Raw genomic sequence first — 23,813 nt, forward strand, 5'->3', positions numbered from 1 at the left:
TTTTTGGGACTGCCACATACAGGCACTCAATCTATTCCATTTTACTGGAGGGCCACCTACCTGCTCCTCTGGTTTGAACAATTTTTGGGACTGCCACATACAGGCACTCAATCTATTCCATTTTACTGGAGGGCCACCTACCTGCTCCTCTGGTTTGAAAAATGTTTGGGACTGCCACATACAGGCACTATCCAAATTAAATTGTCTCCATAGCAGCCTCCACGCGTTGTCTCCATTGCTACCTCCAAAAGTCGTCCATATAGCTGCCTCCATACATCGTCCCTTTATCAAACGAGGTGTGTCAGGCAGAAATTTGGGTTGTTTTCATGGATTCCACATCAAAGTTGTTAACTTTGTCGCCACCCTGCTGTGTTATCCACAAAATATACTGGCAAACTTTTACCATTTACGGATATTATTTCAGCGCTTCTTGCGCATCTGTTTACATTCCCCTCACCCGGCATATCCTAAACTTATAAGAACGCTACTACACTTGATCTTATAAGGTTCTTAGAAGTGCTGTTTGGGGAGTAGCCTATAGACAGGGGCTTGGATTGGCGAAAGCTCGTCTGGCAGCGGAGCGCCAGCTCCATGCCAAGATCCAACTAACATAGTTTTAACTGCAGCACCTTTAATCTACTACTAGTTCACTGCCTCCATACATGGTCCCCTTATCAAACGAGCTGTGTCAGGCAGAATTTTGGGTTGTTTTCATGGCTTCCATGTTAACTTTGTCGCCACCCTGCTGTGTAATCCACAAAATATACTGGCAAACTTTTATCATGTACCGATATTATTTGAGCGCTTCTTGCTCACCTCCTTTGGTTCCTCTCTGCCACCCATTGGTTTGAAGCCTGAGTCCATTTAGGGTATGTCGCCATGACACTCTCTAGCCTGCTGCCGCTGCCTCTGCATGCCGTCCCCTATAGTGTCAGGGTCAATTATTGGATGTTTTAGATGCTATCTAGCTTCATTCTGTCACTCTGTCATGGCCATGCTGTTGCCCATAATTTTGGCATAATGTTGCGATTATGCAGCCTCAGAGGCATCCATGCATGCTGCCCCTGCTGTTTCCTGTCCATTTCCGTGGTGTTTCCATCCTTTTCTGAGGTTTCCAGGTGTTTGGCCAAGCTTCCCTGTGCAGAGCCTTGGTCCCCTTGAAAAATGCTCGAGTCTCCCATTGACTTCAATGGGGTTCGTTATTCGAGACGAGCACTCGAGCATCGGGAAAAGTTCGTCTCGAATAACGAGTACCCGAGCATTTTAGTGTTCGCTCATCTCTAGTCAAGATGTATTCCATAAAGGCCACGCAAGCTCCAGCCTTCAGAAGATCTTGCTTGAATGCCCTGTTGACCATAATCTTCACTCACGACTATTAATCCAACCCAAGTCCATCCAAAATGGAAAACGAGTTGGGCCAGACCCTTGGACTGGAAGACATCACTAGGGACAGTCCTGAAGAAGGAAGGGAATTGTAATCTGTCACTTAGAAGAGAGATGGTTGAGTAGTGGCTGATCTGTGATGAGAAACAAGATTATGGGGGTCATTTACTAAGGGCCCGATTCACGTTTTCCCGATGTGTTACCCGAATATTTCCGATTTGTGCCGATTTTCCCTGTATTGCCCCGGGATTTTGGCGCATGCGATCGGATTGTGGTGCATCGGCACTGGCATTCACGCGACGGAAATCGGGGGGCGTGGCTGAACGAAAAGACGGATTCGGAAAAACCGACGCATTTTTAAAAAAAAAAGTGTTGCGGAGCTTGCACTTACCTTCACTAGGAATAGGCCGGTGAACTTGAGTGCGTTCCGATGCTCTTCAGCGCAGTGGCGCCACCTGGTGGACGTTGGATCGCGAATGGACCGGGTAAGTAAATGTGCCCCATTGTGCCCATATCTACTAAGAAGCTGGAGCTGGCAATCTATAGAGCATGTGATTGCATGGTCTGAAAGGATTAAGCAGAGCTAATGAGTCTAATCAGACCCAGGTAGCACTGGCCAAGACACTTGCCCCCACAGGTGGTTGTTTAGCTTTCTTACTGGGGCTATTATAAATGCCACAGAAAAACTTGAAAAGAAAAAAATATTGGGAAAATGTCCCCCAGGGGTCTTTTATGACCTCATGAGTGACATATAAAGTATAAAAAACACACACACACAAAAAATATTCATAAATATTAAAAAATAAACAGTAATAATTCCCAAATTACAAAAAAAAAACAGCTCTCTACACAGAAAACATAAAACATTGTCAAAGTTGCCCATTTGTCCAAAACTATACATATTGGGGCACATTTACTAAAAACAGCGCAGTGTCCTGTGTAGTGTGCAGGGGGCGCCAGATTCAGGATTCTGATGCACTTTCTTCATGAATCTGGTGCACCAAATTTTTTGGGGTGCACCTTTAACATGGGGCGTGCAACACAATTCCATTGGACTCACCATGAAAAATGTGGCGCACGGTCCAACTGAGCACAGGGATGCCCCTATCAATGACGATTTCTCACCTTTAAAGTACAACCGAACCATAAAAATGTAGGCTTATCAGATAACTATTTGACGTAGCGAGCGCCATGTAACTGTGGATATCTGTACAGGCCAAGCATGTGAGCCATCAAAATTGAAAAGGTTGATATTGAGTGTCCGATAATGGCGGCCACTGATGGTCCATCCTGGCAGGAATAATTGGGGATGCCCCTTTCCAGCCCGGTCAGCAGCAGTTGAGTCCCCTCTACTTCTTGGTGGAGTCATAGACCCGGAAGCCCAAGGTTATATTTGGTAAATCTGGACTTTTATTAATTTCCTTTATAGCAATGTGTAAGGCCTGGAATTGCTGCAAAACCTCAAAGCTAAACCTGGATTTGACAAAAGGAAACGTGATTCTAGATTGTCTGGATGTTATGTAAATGAAATTGTAGAAAAAAAACTAGGCAAAAAAAATGTAACAAAAAAATTTCAAAATAATTCAGTGTCCATTGTAGAACTGGTCAAAGCCTGAGATACCCAACTTCTAAGATCAATGATGATGGTCCAGGTAATACCTGGATTAATGGATCGAGAAGGGTCTTTTTTCCCCCAAATGGCCAAAAAGAGACTTCTGGATCTATATATTCTAAGCTCTAAAATTGAATTGGTCTTCTGAGTAGCAAATTGATGAAAAAGCAAAAGTCCTTTACTCATCAATAGAATCAGAGAGCAGTATAGGAACTTCTATTTACGTCAATGGATATAACATCTGCACACTCAGATACCTGGAGATATCCAAATTATAAGCCAAAGGAGCAGTGTCACCAGAAAGGTATCTCAGGAACCAATGTTATCTTCTGACATGCCTCCATGACCTCAGGTGAGTTGCCAAATGTGATAAGATATTTCCGAGTAGGAGTTAATACTCACATTTTGCAGGACCCTTGAGGAGGACTTATTGGGGGTCATTTACTGACGGCCCGATTCGCGTTTTCCCGACGTGTTACCGGAATATTTCCAATTTGTGCCGATTTTCCCTGTATTGCACGCGATCGGATTTTGGCGCATCGATGCTGGCATGCACGCGACGGAAATCGGGGGGCGTGGCCGAACGAAAACCCGACGGATTCGGGAAAACCACCGCATTTAAAAAACAAAAACTGTCCCGGAGCTTGCACTTACCTTCACCAGGAATAGGCCGGTGTACTTGAGTGCGCTCCGATGGTCTTCAGCGCAGCAGCGCCACCTGGTGGACGTCGGAGGAACTGCCTTAATGAATCCCGGCCGGACCCGAATCCACCGCAGACAATGCGCCGCTGGATCGCGAACGGACCGGGTAAGTTAATCTGCCCCATTGTGAAGCCAATCTCTGGATATTCTTTGTCAAGATGGATTGGAAGGATGACCTCAATTAGCACATTTCCACTCTCTCGGGAGCCATTAAGTGTTAAGCTGCTCATCCTACACCCAAGCTGATGTAAATGGGAGGCCGGCATTACGTATGACATGATCAGATGCCAAAGAGACCAGTAGACGTGAAATATAAGTCTAGGATAAAGGATACTTTAGGTCAAACTCATCTCTACTTCTGTTCATCGAGCACCAAATTTTTTTCTGAGAAGGTACTAAGCACCCAAATGAAGACAAGGCTGCTCATTTCAGCTTTGAGGACAAATCAGTAAATATCTACAATCACAAATGACTAATCTCAAGGGTAACTTTTTTCTCCTGTGTGGCCTCACGAGCCAGCCTAAACATTGGCCAAATGAATAAAGGCCTCTGTCAATAACAAAAAGTCTGAGGAACATTTGATCAGTGATGCCAAAGCTTCGCACCCGCTCCTTCTTAGAAACGACTAACGCAGGATGTTCTCGTTGTTTCACAGGAAAATTTCTACCAAAATAAATTCGGAGAGTACTTCAGTTGGGTCTTACTGAATACTTGATGGTTGAGAGATATGTTTCACTTTCTCAAGCTCTTCTGCATTGCCACACAATTAAAGGGAACCTGTCAGCAGGAGAGCCATTTTTAGCACTCCCCCAGTCCCCACAGAGCATAGTACATACACTGCCAAAGTGTTTTTGTATAAAAAATAGGTTTTACAGAAAAAAAGATCTGTTATATTGTACCTTTCATTAGCATCTGCTGTGTGACTAGGCAGTTGCCAATTGGGAGGGGCTGGGAAGGAGCAGTTCCCCCCCACCCTTGGGAAACATTTGACCTTTTCAAATATATGAATAACTCCCCACACTCGGGATTGGCTGTAGAGCAGCAGGGGGCGTCGCTAAGCCCAGTGATGGGTGTTTTCATATATTTGAAAAGGTCACATGAAGAAGCTGTTTCCCAAGGGTGGGGGGGAACTGCTCCTTTCCAGACCCTCCCAATTGGCAACTGCCTAGTCACACAGCAGATGCTGATGAAAGGTACAATATAACATATCTTATTTTCTGTAAAACCTATTTTTTATACAAAAACGCTTTGGCAGTGTATGTACTATGCTCTGTGGGGACTGGGGTAGTGCTAAAAATGGCTCTCCTGGTGACAGGTTCCCTTTAAGGTCCACCTCACAGTTTATAGAAGCACTAACCTATATTGAATCTATTGCGCCTCTACACGGTTATTTAATGGGGAAGTGCTGATGACCTTCTCGATGTTGCCCACAGACAATGATGGCACATTGACTACATTCACTGATCTCAGTCAAATATCTAATGGATTTATGACTACACTTCCATCATCACATATCCATTCATATATTGGAAACATGTGACAGGCTACCTATATACTGGCAATATGTGCTGGGCTACCTACATACTGGTGACATGTGCTGGGCTACCAACATACTGGGAGCATGTGCTGGCCTACCTCTGTACAGGAAACATGTGCTAGGCTACTTACATACTGGAGGCATGTGCCAAGACTACATGTACACTGGGGGCATATGCCGTTATTAACTATATCCTGGGGGCATGTGCCAGGACTACCTATATACTAGGGCCATATGCTGGACTACCTATATCCTGGGGGCATGTGCCAGGACTACCTATATACTGGGGGCATGTGCTGGACTACCTATATCCTGGGGGCATGTGCCAGGACTACCTATATACTGGGGGCATGTGCTGGACTACCTATATACTGGGGGCATTTGCTGGACTACCTATATACCGGAAGCATTTGTGGGCTACCTTTATACTGGGAGCAGGTGCTGGGCTACCTACATACTGGTGACATGTGCTGGGCTACCAACATACTGGGGGCATGTGCTGGCCTACCTACATACTGGAAACATGTGCTGGGCTACCTACATACTGGTGACATGTGCTGGGCTACCAACATACTGGGAGCATGTGCTGGCCTACCTCTGTACAGGAAACATGTGCTAGGCTACTTACATACTGGAGGCATGTGCCAAGACTACATGTACACTGGGGGCAGGACTATCTATATACTAAGATCCATGTACTGGACTACCACATATATATTGGGGGCATTTTCTGGACTACCTATATACTGGGAGCATGTGCTGGGCTACCTACATACTGGGGGCATGTGCTGGCCTACCTACATACTGGAAACATGTGCTGGGCTACCTACATACTGCTGACATGTGCTGGGCTACCAACATACTGGGGGCATGTGATGGCCTACCTACATACTGGAAACATGTTCTGGGCTACCTACATACTGGAGGCATGTGCTGGGCTACCTATATACTGAGGGCATGTGCCAAGACTACATAGATACTGGCGGCATGTGCCGTTATTACCTGTAACCTAGGGGCATGTGCCAGGACTACCTATATACTGGGGGCATGTGCTGGACTACCTATATACTGGGGGCACTTGCTGGGCTACCTATATACTGGGAGCATGTGCTGGGCTACCTATCTACTGGGGGCATGTGCTGGGACTACCTATATACTATGGACATTTGCTTGGATAGATATACTTTGTTATACCAAAGCTTTCCACCAGCTGATTCTTATAAACAACTAACGCAGGATGTTCTCCTTGTTTCACAGGAAAATTTCTACCAGAATAAATTTGGAGAGTACTTCAGATGAATACTTGATGGTTGAGAGGTATGTTTCATTTTCTCAAGCTCTTGTGGGGTGCCACACCATTAAGGTCCACCTCACAGTTTTAGAAGCACTAACCTATATTGAATCTATTGCGCCTCTACACGGATTTTTTTAAAGGGGAAAATGCTGATGACCTTCTCGATGTTGCCCACAGACAATGATGGCACATTGACTACATTCAATGATCTCAGTCAAATATCTAATGGATTTATGACTACACTTCCATCATCCCATATCCATCCATATATTGGAAACATGTGACAGGCTACCTATATACTGGCAATATGTGCTGGGCTACCTACATACTGGTGACATGTGCTGGGCTACCAACATACTGGGGGCATGTGCTGGCCTACCTACATCCTGGGAGCATGTGCTGGCCTACCTCTGTACAGGAAACATGTGCTAGGCTACTTACATTCTAGAGGCATGTGCCAAGACTACATTTACACTGGCGGCATGTGCCGTTATTAACTATATCCTGTGGGCATGTGCCAGGACTACCTATATACTAGGGCCATGTGCTGGACTATCTATATACTGGGGGCATTTGCTGGACTACCTACATACTGGAAACATGTGCTGGGCTACCTATAGACTGGGGGCATGTGCTGGGCTACCAACATACTGGGGGCATGTGCTGGCCTACCTATATACTGGGGGCATGTGCTGGCCTACCTATATACTGGGAGCATGTGCTGGGCTACCTACATACTGGTGACATGTGCTGGGCTACCTACATACTGGAGGCATGTGCTGGGCTACCTATATACTGGAGTCATGTGCCAAGACTACATAGATACGGGTGGCATGTGCCGTTATTACCTATAACCTAGGGGCATGTGCCAGGACTACCTATATACTGGGGGCATGTACTGGACTACCTATATACTGGGGGCACTTGCTGGGCTACCTATATACTGAAAGCATGTGTTGGGCTACCTATATACTGGGAGCATGTGCTGGGACTACCTATATACTATGGACATTTGCTTGGATAGATATACTTAGATTTTCTGCTTGTAGACCTAATTGTAAATGATCCCATAGCCTTTTTTAATGGGGAGGAAGTCATTTAATTCCCCTCCTCCGCCGGATCAGCCCAGATTCTACTGCGTTTTTGCTTCAATGTTGCAAGGCAAAAATGCTGTGTCCTGGACCTGGTGACAAGACATTGGGGCACATTTACTTACAAGGTCACTGGAGTTCACTAAAAGTGCATTGTCTTTCTATAATGCTGGGTGCGGCGATTCACTAAGATCGTGCACCAGAAATCATGAATCTTTCTCTTCCACGCCCTGGTCCGACAGAGTTCACCATCTTTTTTGTGGTGCATCTTTAACATAGGGCGTGTGACACAATTTCCAAATTAGTTGGACCGGCCGACATCACGCCCCCTAATTTGTGTGGCATGGAGGCAGCACAGCTGCGCCACAAAAGGGTCGCATGCAACACAATCCCAGTGCACACACTTGGTAAATACCTGTGCAAGCTGTTTTAGCCATGAAGAACGTGAACAGTCCAACAAAAGTGCAAACCCTTAGTAAATGAGCCCCATTGTGCACTTACCAGCAGTATCCAGCATCAACCACTCATCAAGATAGGAGACAGGGCCTCGATATAGGCTCCAGGTGATGCCATTGTGATCAGTGAGGCATGACCCACATGTTCAGGATGGGACCATTCATCCATTAGTGACTAATAGTTAGATCTAATCCAAAACTGAGAACCCAACTTCTCAACCTCACCTGCGCCTTACTGTGGATTGCAACTATTGAATTGGGCAGTGACCCGTTGGATCGGGTTATATTCCTAAATGTGCCTCCATAGAGATGTGTAACTGTCAGGATTGGGACAAGGCATTTTTCTGCCCTAAGCAGACAAGAAAATCTCCCACCATAAAATCAATTCATAATGATAACGTCATCGGTGCAGGATCAAAGGGAACCTCACGAGGGTCCAACCATGGGCATAATGATATACAAATGGACTCCCCATTCTAACCATGTGTATCTGAGATCTCACTGCGTTTCAGAGAAAACATAGATTTATATTTCTGTGGAGAATAGTTTTTTCGTTTTTCACAAATTGTAAGACACCTCATATTCATTGTCTATCAGCAAAGAGAGGAGAACCTGCTGACAGGATCCCTTTAATGGGAATGTCACTGTTGGTCTATGTAAGTCATTGGTGAATGGGCATATTTATTACACTAGTACCTGTGTCTGGAGATTAATCACCTTCTCAGCATTGAGCGCCTCCTGTATTCCCACCGCAGTTCCACAAGTTTGGGGCAGGAGCCAAGGGCGGAGATCTTCTTCAAAGACAGAATACCCAATGTCTGTCTATTCCGAAGAGCCTGCCCCATCGTATTGTAATTTACCTGTGATAATGTGGATGATAACATGGTCTTTACATCATCGCAGGTCCTTAAACTTTATTAGTAAATTGTATCTACACATAGATGTTATTTCTCCCTGGGTTGAAGGACCTGCATGATGAAGTCATTTTGGGTCTTTCTACCAAGAGAAATGATTTTGCCACGAATTGCGCCGAAAACACAGCTAAGGAGCTCATCCTGGCCCTGTTAACTGCAAAGATCTGTCCACTCCTATAGAGAGAATGGACATGTTTGGGAGCTAACCCGCAGTAATTCGGCACAACCACAACACATAAAGCATTGCTGTGTTTCCAACCTAGTTCTTTGTTTTGGTTGGCCATTGGAGGTCGTCTCGAACCTCAAACTTCTGTTGATCTGATATTCCTGAATAACGAATCAAAATCTATTGCCCAGAAAAAACAGAACATATATTATGTTGCACCAGGGATTTGAGAGCGTTGGAGGACAACTCAACAATAACATCAGGATCCCAGTGGTACAAACAATGAGCCTTCATGATACCATTAGGCTTGGCTTATACTAGTGATGTGTTTTACTTTACTATAATTGTTCTGGATTGGCCAAAACCACTCTCTAAATTAACTTTGTGGGACTGAAGAAGCAATGGGGAGCTCTAGCTGAGACGGTTTAGGACCATGTGGGTTGTTCAGTTCTTGTTCCCCCATCATTTAGGAACCATGGCCTGCATTTGTCCCCTCTTTAGATACCTAAACAAGAAGAGTAGCCACCACTGATATCATTGAAGTTGGTATAACATTACCAACACATGGGGGCATATTTGTTAGGATCTCTGCGCCACGCCAGCTTATTGCTAACACTTGCGAATATTTGCCCCAATCCGTCACCTTCACACCAGTGGGTTTGACGGGGCGTAAAGAGCACGGAGTGGAGGGCACGGCCGGGAGGGAGTGGGCCGGCGCAGGGCATTACTTTCCCCGTGCCAGCGCACTCGCTGCCATTGGTGACTTTTCATAGGCTGCCCTAATACATTAAGAGGCTTCCGTCTCTTGATGTATGCCGCTGTGAATATGCAGCGGCGGGGCTTTCATGCGCTGGGTCACGAGCGCTAGCATATGATAAATATGCCCCATGATCTTGACTCTAATGGGCTCATTTACTAAGGGTCGCACGCGCACTTCAGTCAGACTGTGCACCGTTTTCGGGGCTAGAATGGCTTGCACAGATATTTAAGAAATGTGTGCAACCAGCTGCGCTGGTTTCCTTCCAACACAAGTCAGGGGGCGTGACATCGGACAGTCGGACTGATTCGGACTGAGCGCGGGAATAGACTTTCAAAATGTGTTGCAAGCTTAAGCACTTAGATGCACTTAGATGTTGAACTCTGTCAGACCTGAGCGGGGAAGCGACACATGCAAGATATCGGGCGCACGATCTTTGTGAATCACCGCACAGCCCATTATACATGGACAATGCACTCTGTGAACTCCGGTGACCATGTAAGTAAACGAGCCCCAATGAGACTTACATTGCAGCACATGTGGTTAAGCTCAAATATGAAGAAGTCAGGGTTCTGTTTGCTTGGGGTTTTTTTATATATTTTTTTTTAAATACAGCAATAAAAAAACTAATGAATTTATTGTTCTGTACTCTGAATTTTGGTTTCTGGTAATACAATCTGAATGCATTTTCACCATGTTAATTTAAAGGGATTTTAAAAGATTGTGCATGCTTATAAAACATGGCGGCTTTCTTCCAAAACACCCACCCACCTGTCCACAGGTCTTGTCTAGCATTGCAGATTAGCTCTCTAGAACTCAATGGGCCGAAGCTGTATTGCCACGTACAACTTGAGTATTGGTAGGTCACTACTATTGGAAGAGATCTCAAAGTGTTTCTAGTCTTGGACAACCCGTTAAACCAGCGGTTTTCAACCTGTGGGTTGCGTCCCCTTTGGACGACAAAAGACTGGTTCAAAGGGGTCGCCTAAGTTCATTGGAAATATGTGTGTTTGCTGATTTTATAGGAACCGAGACACCACAAGGCTGGCTCCCACATGCTCCATTTTCAGCTTCTATGCTTCGCTGATCTCCATCTTTTACACAGACTGTGAAATCACGATAGTAGATGTGATACAGGCGCTGGGTCAAAAGCAGCAGAGGCCTATGGCCAGAGATGATCCAGAGCAAGTGGACACACGTAGCCTGTACGCAGCCTCAGCATCACAGTATAGAGCAGAGAGAAAGCACAGAGAGGAACAAGGCAAGTACATTTTTTTTTCCTTTGTTACTGGGGGCATCACTGTGACTGCTGGCTACTGGGGGCATCACTGTGACTACTGGCTACTGGGGGTATCACTGTGACTGCTGGCTACTGGATGCATCCCTGTGACTACTGGCTACTGAGGGCATCACTGTGACTGCTGGTTACTGGGGGCATCACTGTGACTACTGGCTACTGGGGGCACCACTGTGACTAATGGGGGCATTACAGTATCAGCTGGGTACTAGGGGCACCACTGTTACTAGTGGCTACTGGGGGTATCACTGTGATTACCGGTTATGGGAGGCATCACTGTGACTACTGGGGGCATTACAGTGTCAGATGTGTTCTAGGGGCACCACTGTTACTAGTGGCTACTGGGGGTATCATTGTGATTACCGGTTATGGGGGGCATCACTGTGACTACTTGCTACTGAGGTGATCAATGTGAAAACCGGTTACCGGTTACAATTAAGATAAATTAAAAAAAAATTACTGTTATGAAGTAGCAACAAAAATAATTTTATGGCTGGGTGTCACCACTACATGAGGAATGTGTATTAAAGGGTCACAGCATTAGGAGAGTTGAGAACTGCTGCTATAGAGGGTCCACATAACAATAAAGAATTCAACATAGAGAGGTGAATAGTAGCTAGATACTAGAGTAATATTGCTCTTCCATGTATGAAAATTTTAGGAACTGAGAGAGGAATGACCTTGGCCTTCTACAAAAGTTGCGGAGTGTGTGTGGAAGGCTGTCAACCCTTCTGAGCAAACTTGGGTAACAGTCAGTCTTCTTCCCCGTGGGTTAGAGTACAATGGTTCCTTTATTTCTAGTATGAAAAGTGAAGGAACCAAAAGAGGGCTAAAAATCACCTTCATCCTTTACAAGCGTTGAGAAGCGAGTTGGTTAGGCTGATGACGTTTGTGTCCTAAATTAAGGTTAAGGTTGCAGTGTGACAATGTTGGCTTGTTGCCTAATTATGACTTTTTTCTTTTCCTAAGAGATGTCCTCTGGTGTTCATATGTGGTCGGAACAAAATGATAAAACATTTTGGTACAAACATACAGATTACAAGAGCCCAACTGGATGACTGGATTGCAAAGATCTCCATGGCTACTGTATACTTTCCTTGCGAGCTGAGAGATGCCGGGATGTAGGACACCCAAACACTGAGGAAGGCCAACATGCTAAACGTGATAAACTTGGCCTCATTAAAGCTATCGGGAAGCCTCCTCGCTAAGAAGGCAATAACAAAACTGATAGATGCCAAGAGACCAAGATACCCCAACATACTCCAGAAAGCGATGGGTGAGTTCTCGTTACATTCAATGACAATGATTCCAGGTTTGCTGTCAATGTTCATTTGTGGAAATGGAGGAGAAGTTGAGATCCAACTGATGCATAAGAGTAATTGAAGGAGTGAACAGCAGACTATGATCATGTAGGACACATTAGGACTTGTCCATTTCTTAAGACTACTTCCAGGTTTGGTGGCCATGAACGCAAAGACTACTGTGATGGTTTTAGCCAAGATACAGGAGATGCAAAGGGCAAACACCATGCCAAATGCTGCCTGACGTAGAAGACACTTTTCAGTTTCTGGGTAACCAATGAAGACCAAAGAGCTCATGAAGCAGAGAGTCAATGATACCAACAAGGTGCAACTGAGGGAATAATTATTGGCTTTGACCATTGGGGTGTCCTTCTTGTGATGAAAAAGTCTCAAGATGGAAACTGGAACCATAGATGAAGAAACACTGATGGCTACTAAAGTGACGCCTAGTGGCTCGTCATATGAAAGATACTCTAGGGTTTTTGCAAGACATCTGTTCTTTTGGTTGTTTGGCCACATATCCCACGGACACCTTGAACAATCTATGGAGTCTGAAAGATAACTTCAAGTTATAAGTGGTGAACATATATATCAGGACATCAAAAATAAGAGAATGGAAAAACCAGCAGCCATTCCGTAACAAAACAAAGAGGGAGGTCTTGAGTTTAGGTCTCATCCCCAACTGGGCTGTGTTCATTGCACGTTCTATTTAAAGTTCCTTATTATATTTCTCACCTGTTTGATTGGAGATCTCTCCTTGAGGGCAAGGGACACATTCAAAGCAACAAATTGGTTCCCCCTTGCGAGGAGCCTTCCTGAATCCAGCAGAGCAGCTCTCGCTACAGATAGAAATAGGAACCTGTATAGGCAACCAAAATATGAATAAAATCCAAAGGCAAAATATGTCCTTGGGGGAGTAAATCTGGGAGAGTCCCTTGTTGAGAAGGACCTGGGGGTACTAGTAGATCATAAATTGAATAACAGCATGCAATGTCAATCAGCTGCCTCTAAAGCCAGTAGGATCTTGTCATGTATCAAAAGGGGTATGGACTCAGATTAAATCAAATCAAAAGACAAGGGGGGCAAAGTCTCCATCTGGAGAAAACAAGGTTTAATCACCAGAGGCGACAGGGCTTTTTTACTATGAAAACTGTCAATCTGTGGAATAGCCTGCCTCAGGCGCTGGTCACAGCAGGGATAGCAGAGAGCTTCAAGAAGGTCTAGATGCCTTTTTACACCTAAATAACATTGATGGTTATGCTATATAGAATTGCTGCCCCTAAATCCCTTCCCCATGCAATCCCTTCCCCTCCTTGGTCAAACTTGATGGACAAGTGTCTTTTTTCAACCCTATAAACTATGATACTATGAAATTACTGTAAAGTCTGAGTTATTCTATCCATGCCCTGATTTGCAGCAGACCAGTTGACTTCCAGAACATCTACTTATTGATGTTGATTAGAATGTCTCTCGCCCCTGGCACCACCAGTAAGATATTAGGTTCTTCTCATCAAAATTCAAGGACTGTCCTATCAGTGCCTTATCATATAATAGTCCTGATTTGTCATTAATGTTATTTAAAACTGGACTTTTGTAAACCAGACAACATCATTAACCGCCAAGCCTGAAGAACTTTTTATAATTTACCTCATGACTTCCATTTGCCCAGTAGACTAAGCTTGAGTTGATGGTGAAACTATTGTTAGGTCCAACCAGAGTGTCGTAACTTCCAACCTTCACTTGGGTTATTGAACCATTGAGATTTCTCTGCCAGTTGACAATGTCGTAAGATGCTGGAGGATCCCCATTTTCATTAAAGAAAAGTTCTCTCATGTTACTTAAAGGCACTCGTACCTTCTTAAGATAGTAAAGAACCTGGGACAAGAAGAAGGCAACAAAAATGGTCAAGCTTATTGAATATCTCGGTTGAGTCTCGGCTAGAGAGCTATGCACTGGGTTGCCTGCCCAAATGCCGCCTTGTCCTGGGAATTGTTTAAAGCCTATGAACTGATATGGGAGGAGCAATAAAGTAGAAATAACAGTCTTGAAGTAGCCCCATCTACTACTTTGTAGACCATACTGGCCTTCTGATATTGATTCCTTCCAAGAATATAGGTTGTATTTAGTCTTTGGCTTTGGCCAACAACTTAAATTATTTAGGGTCAACCTCTTCATCTTCATCATGAAATTTTTCACCTTGACATTTTGGGGCCGATTTACTTACCCGGTCCATTTGCGATCCAGCGGAGCGTTCTCTGCGCTGGATTTGGGTCCGGCCGGGATTTTTTTTTTTTTAAATGCGGTGTTTTTTTCCGAATCCATCGGGTTTTCATTCTACCACGCCCCCCGATTTCCGTCGCGTGCATGCCAGCGACGATGCGCCACAATCCGATCGCGTGCGCCAAAATCCCGGGGCAATTCAGGGGAAATCGGAGCAAATCGGAAATATTCGGGTAACACGACGGGAAAACGCGAATCGGGCCCTTAGTAAATGACCCCCTTTGTGTCTCAAAACCTGGCCCTATACTTTCAATAGGAAGTCAGCCACAATTAGAGGCGTCGGTCAATATGTTAATACTGGCAGTCCCAGGGTTACATACAAGATAGGGTCCGTAGGTTTGTTCTTAAGTTGAATTTGTATGTAAGTCGAAACTGTATATTTTATAATGTAAGATCCAGACAAAAAAATTTTTTGCCCCAGTGACAATTGGTGTTTCAAAATTTTTTGCTGTTATTAGACCATGGATTATCAATAAAGCTTCATTACAGACACCTTAAAGCTGATCATTGCAGTCTGGGACTATAGTATAGCATTCAGAAAGCTTCACCAGAGGTCACAGTGGGCAGAGGGGTCCGTCTTTAACTGTGGGTCGTCTGTAAGTCGGGTGTCCATAAGTAGGGGACCGCCTGTAGTAACCTCCAGTTAAGTTGGGAGACAAAGAGATTGAACCTGCTGAATTGTACACTTCGAAAAAAAATACACAAAAGTACTAAATCAAGGAAGATGTAAGTTTATGGCCAGCTTAAAGGGAAGTTACGGGGAAGTTAAGTGGTATGAAAAGTGATTGCTCTCCTTCACTATAGACTGGACACATTCACCTATTTCCAATAGTCTTGTTAGGGATTATAGAGAGGGACATTGCATATTGTCCACCTTATAATAGGGACTTAGGGCTTCTCAAACATTGGATCCTAGAGGATGAATTGTCACTTAATGCACTAAAGATGATTTTAAATGTTATAAAAGTGGTTGTAGTGGTGCAAATGTTGGTTTTTCACCAAAAATGTAATTGCAAATTGTATAATATGAGGCTTTTTACCTGCCAAGGTTTAAACGTCTTCAAATCTGTGCACTTCCCACCTGAAAATGGACCATTCCCATGACTGCAGCGCATAAGGTCATCCAGAGCTTTGGCAATTGCATGTACAGCAGAATAGACATTGTAGGAGGTTCTTACATTGGAGGCATCATTATAAAGGTTTTGGGTGCTGGATAGGTCTTCGTATCCTGTACATAACTCTGTCTCATTATTGTGACCAATAGACATATGATCCATGGAAAATGAACATCCAAATGCTTCTTCCCAGAATATCTTGGCCCATTGGACCCCCGGAATATTGTAAGGGTTTACATTGTTCAGATATTCTTGAAACCCTTTTATATTACTGCTGTGGAAAGCAAATCCAATGGTACCTGCAAGTATGGAAGAGTATTTGTCTACTGAGAGAACATTTGATATGGACCAGGCTTCACTGGCAACAAAGATTTTTCCTGAAATACTCTGTGCCAACATCACATCCAACAATGGGATAAGATAGACGTCGGTAGTGAAAGCCACCACCACTTTAGCTGTAGACATCTTAATAACATTGGAAATGTCTTGAATGTTCTTGTAGGACACAGAAGTGTCTATGTATTGCGTGAAGGCCAAGCAGGCTCCAGATCTTGTAATTTCCTCTTTCATGACCTTGATACCTTCCCGGCCGTAATCATTATCAGCAGCAATGAGCCCAACCCATGTCCAGCCAAAATGAGTGACCATTTGAGCCAAACCCAATGACTGAAAAGCATCACTTGGGACAGTCCTGAAGAAAGCAGGAAATTGTGTCCTATCACTCAGCAAAGGGCTAGTTGAGAAAAAGCTGACCTACAATGTAGAGATGGCCATAGGTTAATCAAAGTTGTAATAGTCAGTGGACATTTGTGACCATCAGGTAGTGGCCAACCCAGCCTGAAATGACAAAGACACCATCAATGTAGTGATTGTTGACCAGTCGATCAGTCCATCAATGGTCATTCCATCAATGACCTTCAACTGAGGCGTAGGTACAAGCTTCTAGGGCTTAAAGCAAATGTTTTGTTTGGGCCCTTCTACCCTGTGCCTTATTGAGGTCAATATTTATGGTGTTCACTGTGAGAATGTCACGTTAATCTATGTCCACAACAATAAGAAATTTTCTTACATCTCCCATAATTTGTTTTATTTCCACCGGATAGGTCATATATACCTGAAAAATGTCTCCCACCTCTAGAACCCGTACCCATCTATAAACAATGGGATCTTTAGGACCTTGTTGCACATCTCATGCACATGAAAATGGGTCCTTGCATGGACACCCCTCTCAACTAACAGCCAAAGGTTTCAGGTTGGGTATTTTAATTAGAATTTTGGAAAAGAGTCGACATGACCATGAGAAAGGACTGTGGCTCATGTGGCTTAGGGACCTGGTCACAACTTCTGCTATCTCTGTAGTTGTCACACTGACCTTAACTCTTATAGAAGTCTAATACGAGGGATAGTAGACTTCTCACAATTGTCTATAAAGCATTTCAATCAAAGTTACCTGTGGGTATTTGTACAATCCCAATATATGAGCCATTAATATGGAGTATGTGGAGGCCGAGTGTCCAATGATGGCAGCCACAGGTGGGCTTTCACGGCAACAGTAATTGGGTATGGCGTGATCAAGTCCTGTCAGCATCCACAGGGTCCCCTCCAACTCCCTTTGTAGCACAGCACAGGAGTCGTAGGCATAGAAGCCTAGGGTGATATTTGGGAGAAGTTCTGGACTTCTATTAGTTTCATCAACAGCAAACCTCATGGCCTGGAGCAACTGGTAATGTTCTAAGCGGAACCTGAAATGAGGAAATCATGGACTTGATAAGATTCATCCTCTTCAGAATGTAATCAATACAGCGTCAGCTGAAGAAGAGAGGGGTCAATGAAGGACTTGTCAATGAGACCTTTGCTGAGACAGAAAACATTGGATGGACTCCATGATCTATCATCTAAAAATAAGGTAACAATCTGGTGGTATCAGAATGTCACACATCATTTGTGGACTGGGTTAGACCATCTCATCTTGTCACAGCTAAAAAAATTTCATAACATAGACATTAATGACTTACAATTCCTCCTGACAGCACCTTGGTAAACGTTCTGAATGTACAAGTGCTTCTCAATAAATTTGATTATAAGCAAAAAGCAAAAACTTCAATTCAAAAAGTAAAACTTGTATCATTATATAGAGTCATTACAAATAGAGTGAAGTTTTTTGAGTGTTTATTTATGTCAATGTTGATGATTATGGCTTAGATCCAAGGAAAACCCAAAAGTTAGTATCACAGAAAATTAGAATAATTAACCTAAACCTGCAAAGGCTTCTTAATCCTTTTAAAGGGTCCCTTAGTCTGGTTCAGTAGGTGACACAATCATGGGGAAGACTCTACTGCCTTTACCGATGTCCAGAAGGCAGCAACTGACCCTCTACAAGGAGGAGGAGCCACAAAAGTCATTACAGCAATAATTCCCAAACACCTACAAAGGCTTCACAAGTGTTTTAAAGGGTCCCTTAGTCTGGTTCAGTAGGTGACACAATCATGGGGAAGACTCTGCTGCCTTGACCGATGTCCAGAAGGCAGTCACTCCACAAGGAGGGTAAGTCAAAAAAGGTCATTGCTAAAGAATCTTCACAGAGTGCCGTATATAAATGGACAGGTGAGTGGAAGGGGAACGTATGGAAGATAAAGGTGCAAGAGACCTTGATAGGATTATTGAGAACAGCCATTTTAAAATTTGGGGGAGATTCACAAGTAGTGACTTGCTGCTAGTGTCACAAGAGCCACCACACACACATTCCATGTGTCTTTCAGATGAAAGAAGAGTTTGCATTTCATTTGGAACCCTCAAAATCATAACACCTCTGTAGCGCCATCAGCTGATCCCTCCATGACATAATTAATGGAGAAGGAGCTCCGACCAAGTATTGAGGGCGTTTACCGCACAGACTTTTCTGGTCAACATTTCTGTGTTTAAATGGTGGTGGTGGCCCAGAGATATTGGTAAGGTCAAGTAAAGTAATAGTCACACTTTGTTTCACCTGACCAGTGCGTGTATACCATAACCATCCATAAAAATCTGCCTAAATTAGCTAATGCAGACATCGGCCCAGATTGAGTCATTACACACCAGTTTATGTCACTCGTATAAGAACATAACTGGGAATCCCTACTGGATCAGTACCAGCTCATCGGATACGTCTTTCATGAGAAGAGTTGGGAAGTAAGAGTTCTCCTTACGGTGACTGCCAATTAAGGCCACCTTGTAGGCATGTGGAGTCTTATAACCATTGATGCTCCACTAGGGGATTCTGAGAAAATATGTAAAGTTTTCCAGGATGGGATAAGGAAAACCACCTTTTAGCTTCCTTGTAAGCCAGCTTTCTTGATGTCAAGAAGGCCTTATGACATGATGTGGGGTTAAAACCAAACCAATCTATCTATTCCAGAAGTAACAGACTCCCAACTGTAGACAGCGCTGTTTCGAACTGGTTGGGTCTCTTCAGTACAGTGTAGGTTTGGCGTGACAGGGCATTGACTAGGGTTGGGAAGTAAGAGTTCTCCTTAAATAGACTGCCAATTAAGGCACAGTTATGTTTATACCAGAAACACTGGATTAGGCTATAACTAGGAGGACACATATAAGACATATAGATAAGTACATGATATCATCTGTATCCTTACATTGTGCAGATATCGTCTGGTGGCTTCTCCTGGAAGGTCACCACTGGGAACAGTTTATAAATGTGAAGGGGGATTACTGCCCCTATAAGGACATCTCCATTTACCAATATCCCACTGGATGCCGGGCTGCCATCTGAGTATGAGACTGGGAACATTATGAGAAGGTGCCATAGTGTCCTGTATAGATGAGACAACAACCTGGAGACAAACATTGAGCAAAATTCATCAACAATTATAACACAATATAGGGGAGTGGTCTCCACCCTGAGGTTCTCCAGAGCACTCAAGATTTCAAGTGTAGGGTTATGGTTTGGAAAAGTGTAGGGACATTTGGTTTTCCATTTCCTTTATACTGGTAGTATACATCAGTATATCACTTCTATGCAGAGTATAAATGTATAGTCTGAGCTCATCCCTACTGTAAGTCATCATGTAGCTTGCACCTACCTCATGTTGTCCATCATCTGAGTCCTGTAAACGGCACAGGCCTATATATATGACTTAGATGTACTCCCCACTCCATCCCCCTCCCGATAATTAGACTCTACAGGTATACCCTAAAGCTATCGTGTCCCTGATCACTGAATGTTCATACAAATTAGCAGCAATTATACAAAGCCATGAGGCAAATGTCACACATAATATCTGCTCCCTACAGGGAGTGTTGTAGCGTGTCTGAAATATTTTCGATAATTCTGCTTAAAGGAAAATCTGCCATCAAAATCATGCGAGATAAACCAAGGACATTACTCATAGATCAAAAAAGTCAAATCCCAATACAAAAATTTGTGTTCAAATATATATTGCCGAAAGGAGGACCCATCACGTCAGGGTCAGTGACATACCATTCCGGAGCAACAATCATCTGGCTTTTGGTCCGTGACATTCGATATATTGTCCCAATGCCCTCTTATCATATTGCATGTGAAAACGGGGGATCGTATTGCAGCACTACTGTTAGAACTAGAGATGAGCGAGTATACTCGTCCGAGCTTGATGCTCGTTCGAGTATTAGAGCACTCGGAACGGCTCGTTGCTCGGACGAGTATTTCCCCTGCTTGAGATCGAGCATTTAATTAAGAAAAGACAGAGAAGAACAGTGAAGAATACAATTAAAACAGTAAACACATTGAACACAGGATCATTTAAGTGAAGAACACAGTGAAGAACACAGTGAAGAACAGATTGCAGATGTTCCGAACATCTGCTCACTTAGCCGAAGACACGAGCGCAGATGCTGGATCAGGCATGCAGGAGCGGAGGCTGAAGTGGAGCAGAGTGGGGCTGAAGCGGGCATGGAGGAGCGGAGCGGGCATCACCGAGCAGGTATGGAAGAGCGGAGCGGGGGCTGGAGCGGCCATGGAGGATCCGAGCGGGCATGGAGGAGCGGGCATCACGGAGCGGAGCGGGCATCATGGAACGGAGCGGGGCTGGAGCGGGCATCATGGAGTGGAGCGGAGCGGGGCTGTAGCGGGCATGGAGGATCGGAGCGGGCATGAAGGAGCTGGCATCACAGAGCGGAGCGGGGCTGTAGCTGGCATGGAGGATCGGAGCAGGCATGGAGGAGCAGGCATCACGGAGCGGAGCGGGGCTCGAGCGGGGATGGTGGATCGTAGCGGGGCTTGAGCGGGCATGGAGCAGAGTGGGGCTGGAGTGGGCATGGAGGATCGGAGTGGGCATGGAGGAGCGGGCATCATGGAACAGAGTGGGCATCACAGAACAGAGCGGGGCTGGAGCGGGCATCACGGAGTGGAGCGGGGCTGGAGTGGAGCGGGGCTGGAGTGGGCATGGAGGATCGGAGCGGGCATTGAGGAGCTGGCATCATGGAGAGGGCTGGAGCAGGCATGGAGGATCGGAGCAGGCATCACGGAGCGGGGCTGGAGCGGGCATGGAGGATCGGAGCAGGCATGGAGGAGCGGGCATCACGGAGCGGAGCGGGGCTCGAGCGGGGATGGAGGATCGGAGCGGGGCTTGAGCGGGCATAGAGCAGAGCGAGTCTGGAGCGGGCATGGAGGATCGGAGCAGGCATGGAGGAGCAGGCATCACAGAGCGGAGCGGGCTGGAGCGGGCATGTAGGATCGGAGCAGAGCGGGGCTGGAGCGGGCATGGAGGATCGGAGCGGGCATCATGGGGAGGGCGGAGTGGCGCTGGAGCGGGCATGGAGGATCGCAGCGGGGGCTGAAGGCTGGAGCGGAGCGGGGCTGGAGCGGGGCTGGAGCAGGACCAACACCACAGAAAGAACACAGTGAAGAACAGATTGCAGATGTTCCGAACATCTGCTAACTTATCTGAAGACACGCGTGCCAACGGTGTTCTTCACAATAGTATATGAAGAACATTATGTGTGAAGAACACATTGCAGATGTATGGAAACATCTGCAATGTGTTCTTCAAACATATTGTTCTTCATATACTATTGTGAAGAACATCTTCCGATCAGTTCGCATATGTACGGAACATCCGTAATGTGTTCTTCACTGTGTTCTTTCAATGTGTTCTTTCAGTGAAAACATCTTCTTTAGCGTTCTTTCAATCTGTTCTTTCAGCATCGGGAAAAGTTCGTCTCGAATAACGAGCACTCAAGCATTTTAGTGCTCGCTCATCTCTAGTTAGAACTAAACAATAAATGGGAAAGGATGTCAGCCATTTAAGAAAATACTTAGGAAAGAGAATTAGGAAAAAGGGTATTAAGCAAGCATATAATGCAAGTACCATTAATAATGTGATAACTAGTGCAATATCCCTGCCAATGCGCATGGCAGAGGAGTAGTTGCGAATAAGCCCCTTGTACCATTCAGTTAAAGGGGATAGGCAAGGGTTAACCTGTTTACTGATGTCATCCAATGATGTTTCACCTTTGTAACTGGAGTGTGATTGGAGAGTGAGACCACATGACCAGGAGCTGAGGAGAAGTGACGACTGGAAGTGCCAACAGTCAGGACAGTCAGTTAGAGGAGTGAGCGCTGACAGGGAGTTAGTGCTGAGCATCACCTCAGAGCTCAAGCTCTTGCTACAGGCCTACTAGGCCTCAGTTTATCAGCTCTACACCGAGCAACACAGGACAACCAGGATAAAGCTGCAGCTTCCAGCATTGGACATAGCTACATCCCAGCCTGCACCTGCATCCAGGCTGGTGACACAACTCCTGAAGTTCCCTCTCCAAGATCACTCCAGTAATCTGCCTTTGTACAGAATCGTTTGACACGTTGCCTGCTGTTGGTTCAAATAAAGAACTCAATCTGGTCCCTGCTACGGCTGTATCACCATCAAGGGCGCCCCCTCTGCCTACCAGGGATACATACTACAGACTCCAAGGGATGCCCCAGGGAGAACCAGTACCACAGCCTCTCCCTCATCTAATTTCTTGCACACACCACCCGCTGGAGACCTGCCAGGCTGTAGGACAGCCCTCCGGTCCCCATACCAAGCACCGTGACACTAGTGTGCCTAGCTCGCAGCTGCCTCCAGGCCCCAAGCGAAAAGGCTAGGCCCCGGTGGGGGATGTTGCAAGTGGCGTCACGAACAGGATTTCTACTTCTGTGCCTTATTCTGGCACTATAGACTGTCCTCTATTGAAAAACTACTGTGCTGCCTAACCCTGCTGCCATCCGGGTTTAGGCCCAAGGGATTTTTGTACTTATTCAACATTGACTGTGTTATATTGCTGGTGCGTGCTGTAGAGCTCCACTCCAGCACTCAAGAGGTTAATCCCTGCAACGGACTTTGTCGGCTCTGCTACCTCTGGTACAGCAGCGCCTGAGGTGTTTACCCCAGGAGATTGTGACGCAGCGTGAAGGAAGAGCCGGAGCGGTCCAGCAACGAAGAGGGTTAATCGGCGATCTTGGATTCTGGCGCAGACCGCAGCCTGAATCTACCAACAGTGTGTGCATCATCCAGAAGGGCCATCACACGTGTCCTGCGACTGAAGGAGAGCACCGCTGATCATCGCCGAGTCCTTGCGCTGTGCCGGACAACAGGAAAGGAGATCCTCGCAGCTGTTCCACCATCACCGCTGATCACCGCAGAGCCTCTGCTGCCTGCCGGACATCGGGAACGGAGTTCTTCGTGCACCAGAGCTGTACTGTCATCACGACTGATCCTGAGTGAGTACCGCTGGGGAAGTTAACGGGGGTTGAGATTGTTTCAGACGTTAGGTTAATTGGCTCACCTCCCAGAGAATAGTGACTGTGCCTTAAAGTGCCCACGTCCCCATTACTGGCCATCACCCATAGCAATGGACATTGTTTACCCCTGCAACTCCACAAAATCCAGCCCCAATC

At 45.4% G+C, this 23,813-nt stretch overlaps 1 protein-coding gene across 1 annotated transcript; it reads right to left on the reverse strand.

Annotated features, from left to right (window-relative positions):
* Nucleotides 1–12,149: 12,149 nt before the first annotated feature.
* Nucleotides 12,150–19,985, reverse strand: LOC140128607 (extracellular calcium-sensing receptor-like). The gene is made up of 6 exons (XM_072150305.1): nt 19,981–19,985; nt 17,355–17,646; nt 15,830–16,657; nt 14,157–14,384; nt 13,245–13,368; nt 12,150–13,060 (listed from the first exon to the last, which is right to left on the reverse strand). The coding sequence occupies exons 1-6, from the start codon at nt 19,983–19,985 to the stop codon at nt 12,150–12,152; spliced, it is 2,388 nt and encodes a 795-aa protein (XP_072006406.1).
* Nucleotides 19,986–23,813: the final 3,828 nt, after the last annotated feature.

The sequence above is a fragment of the Engystomops pustulosus genome, chromosome 4 (assembly GCF_040894005.1).
Source record: "Engystomops pustulosus chromosome 4, aEngPut4.maternal, whole genome shotgun sequence".
NCBI lineage: Eukaryota > Metazoa > Chordata > Amphibia > Anura > Leptodactylidae > Engystomops > Engystomops pustulosus.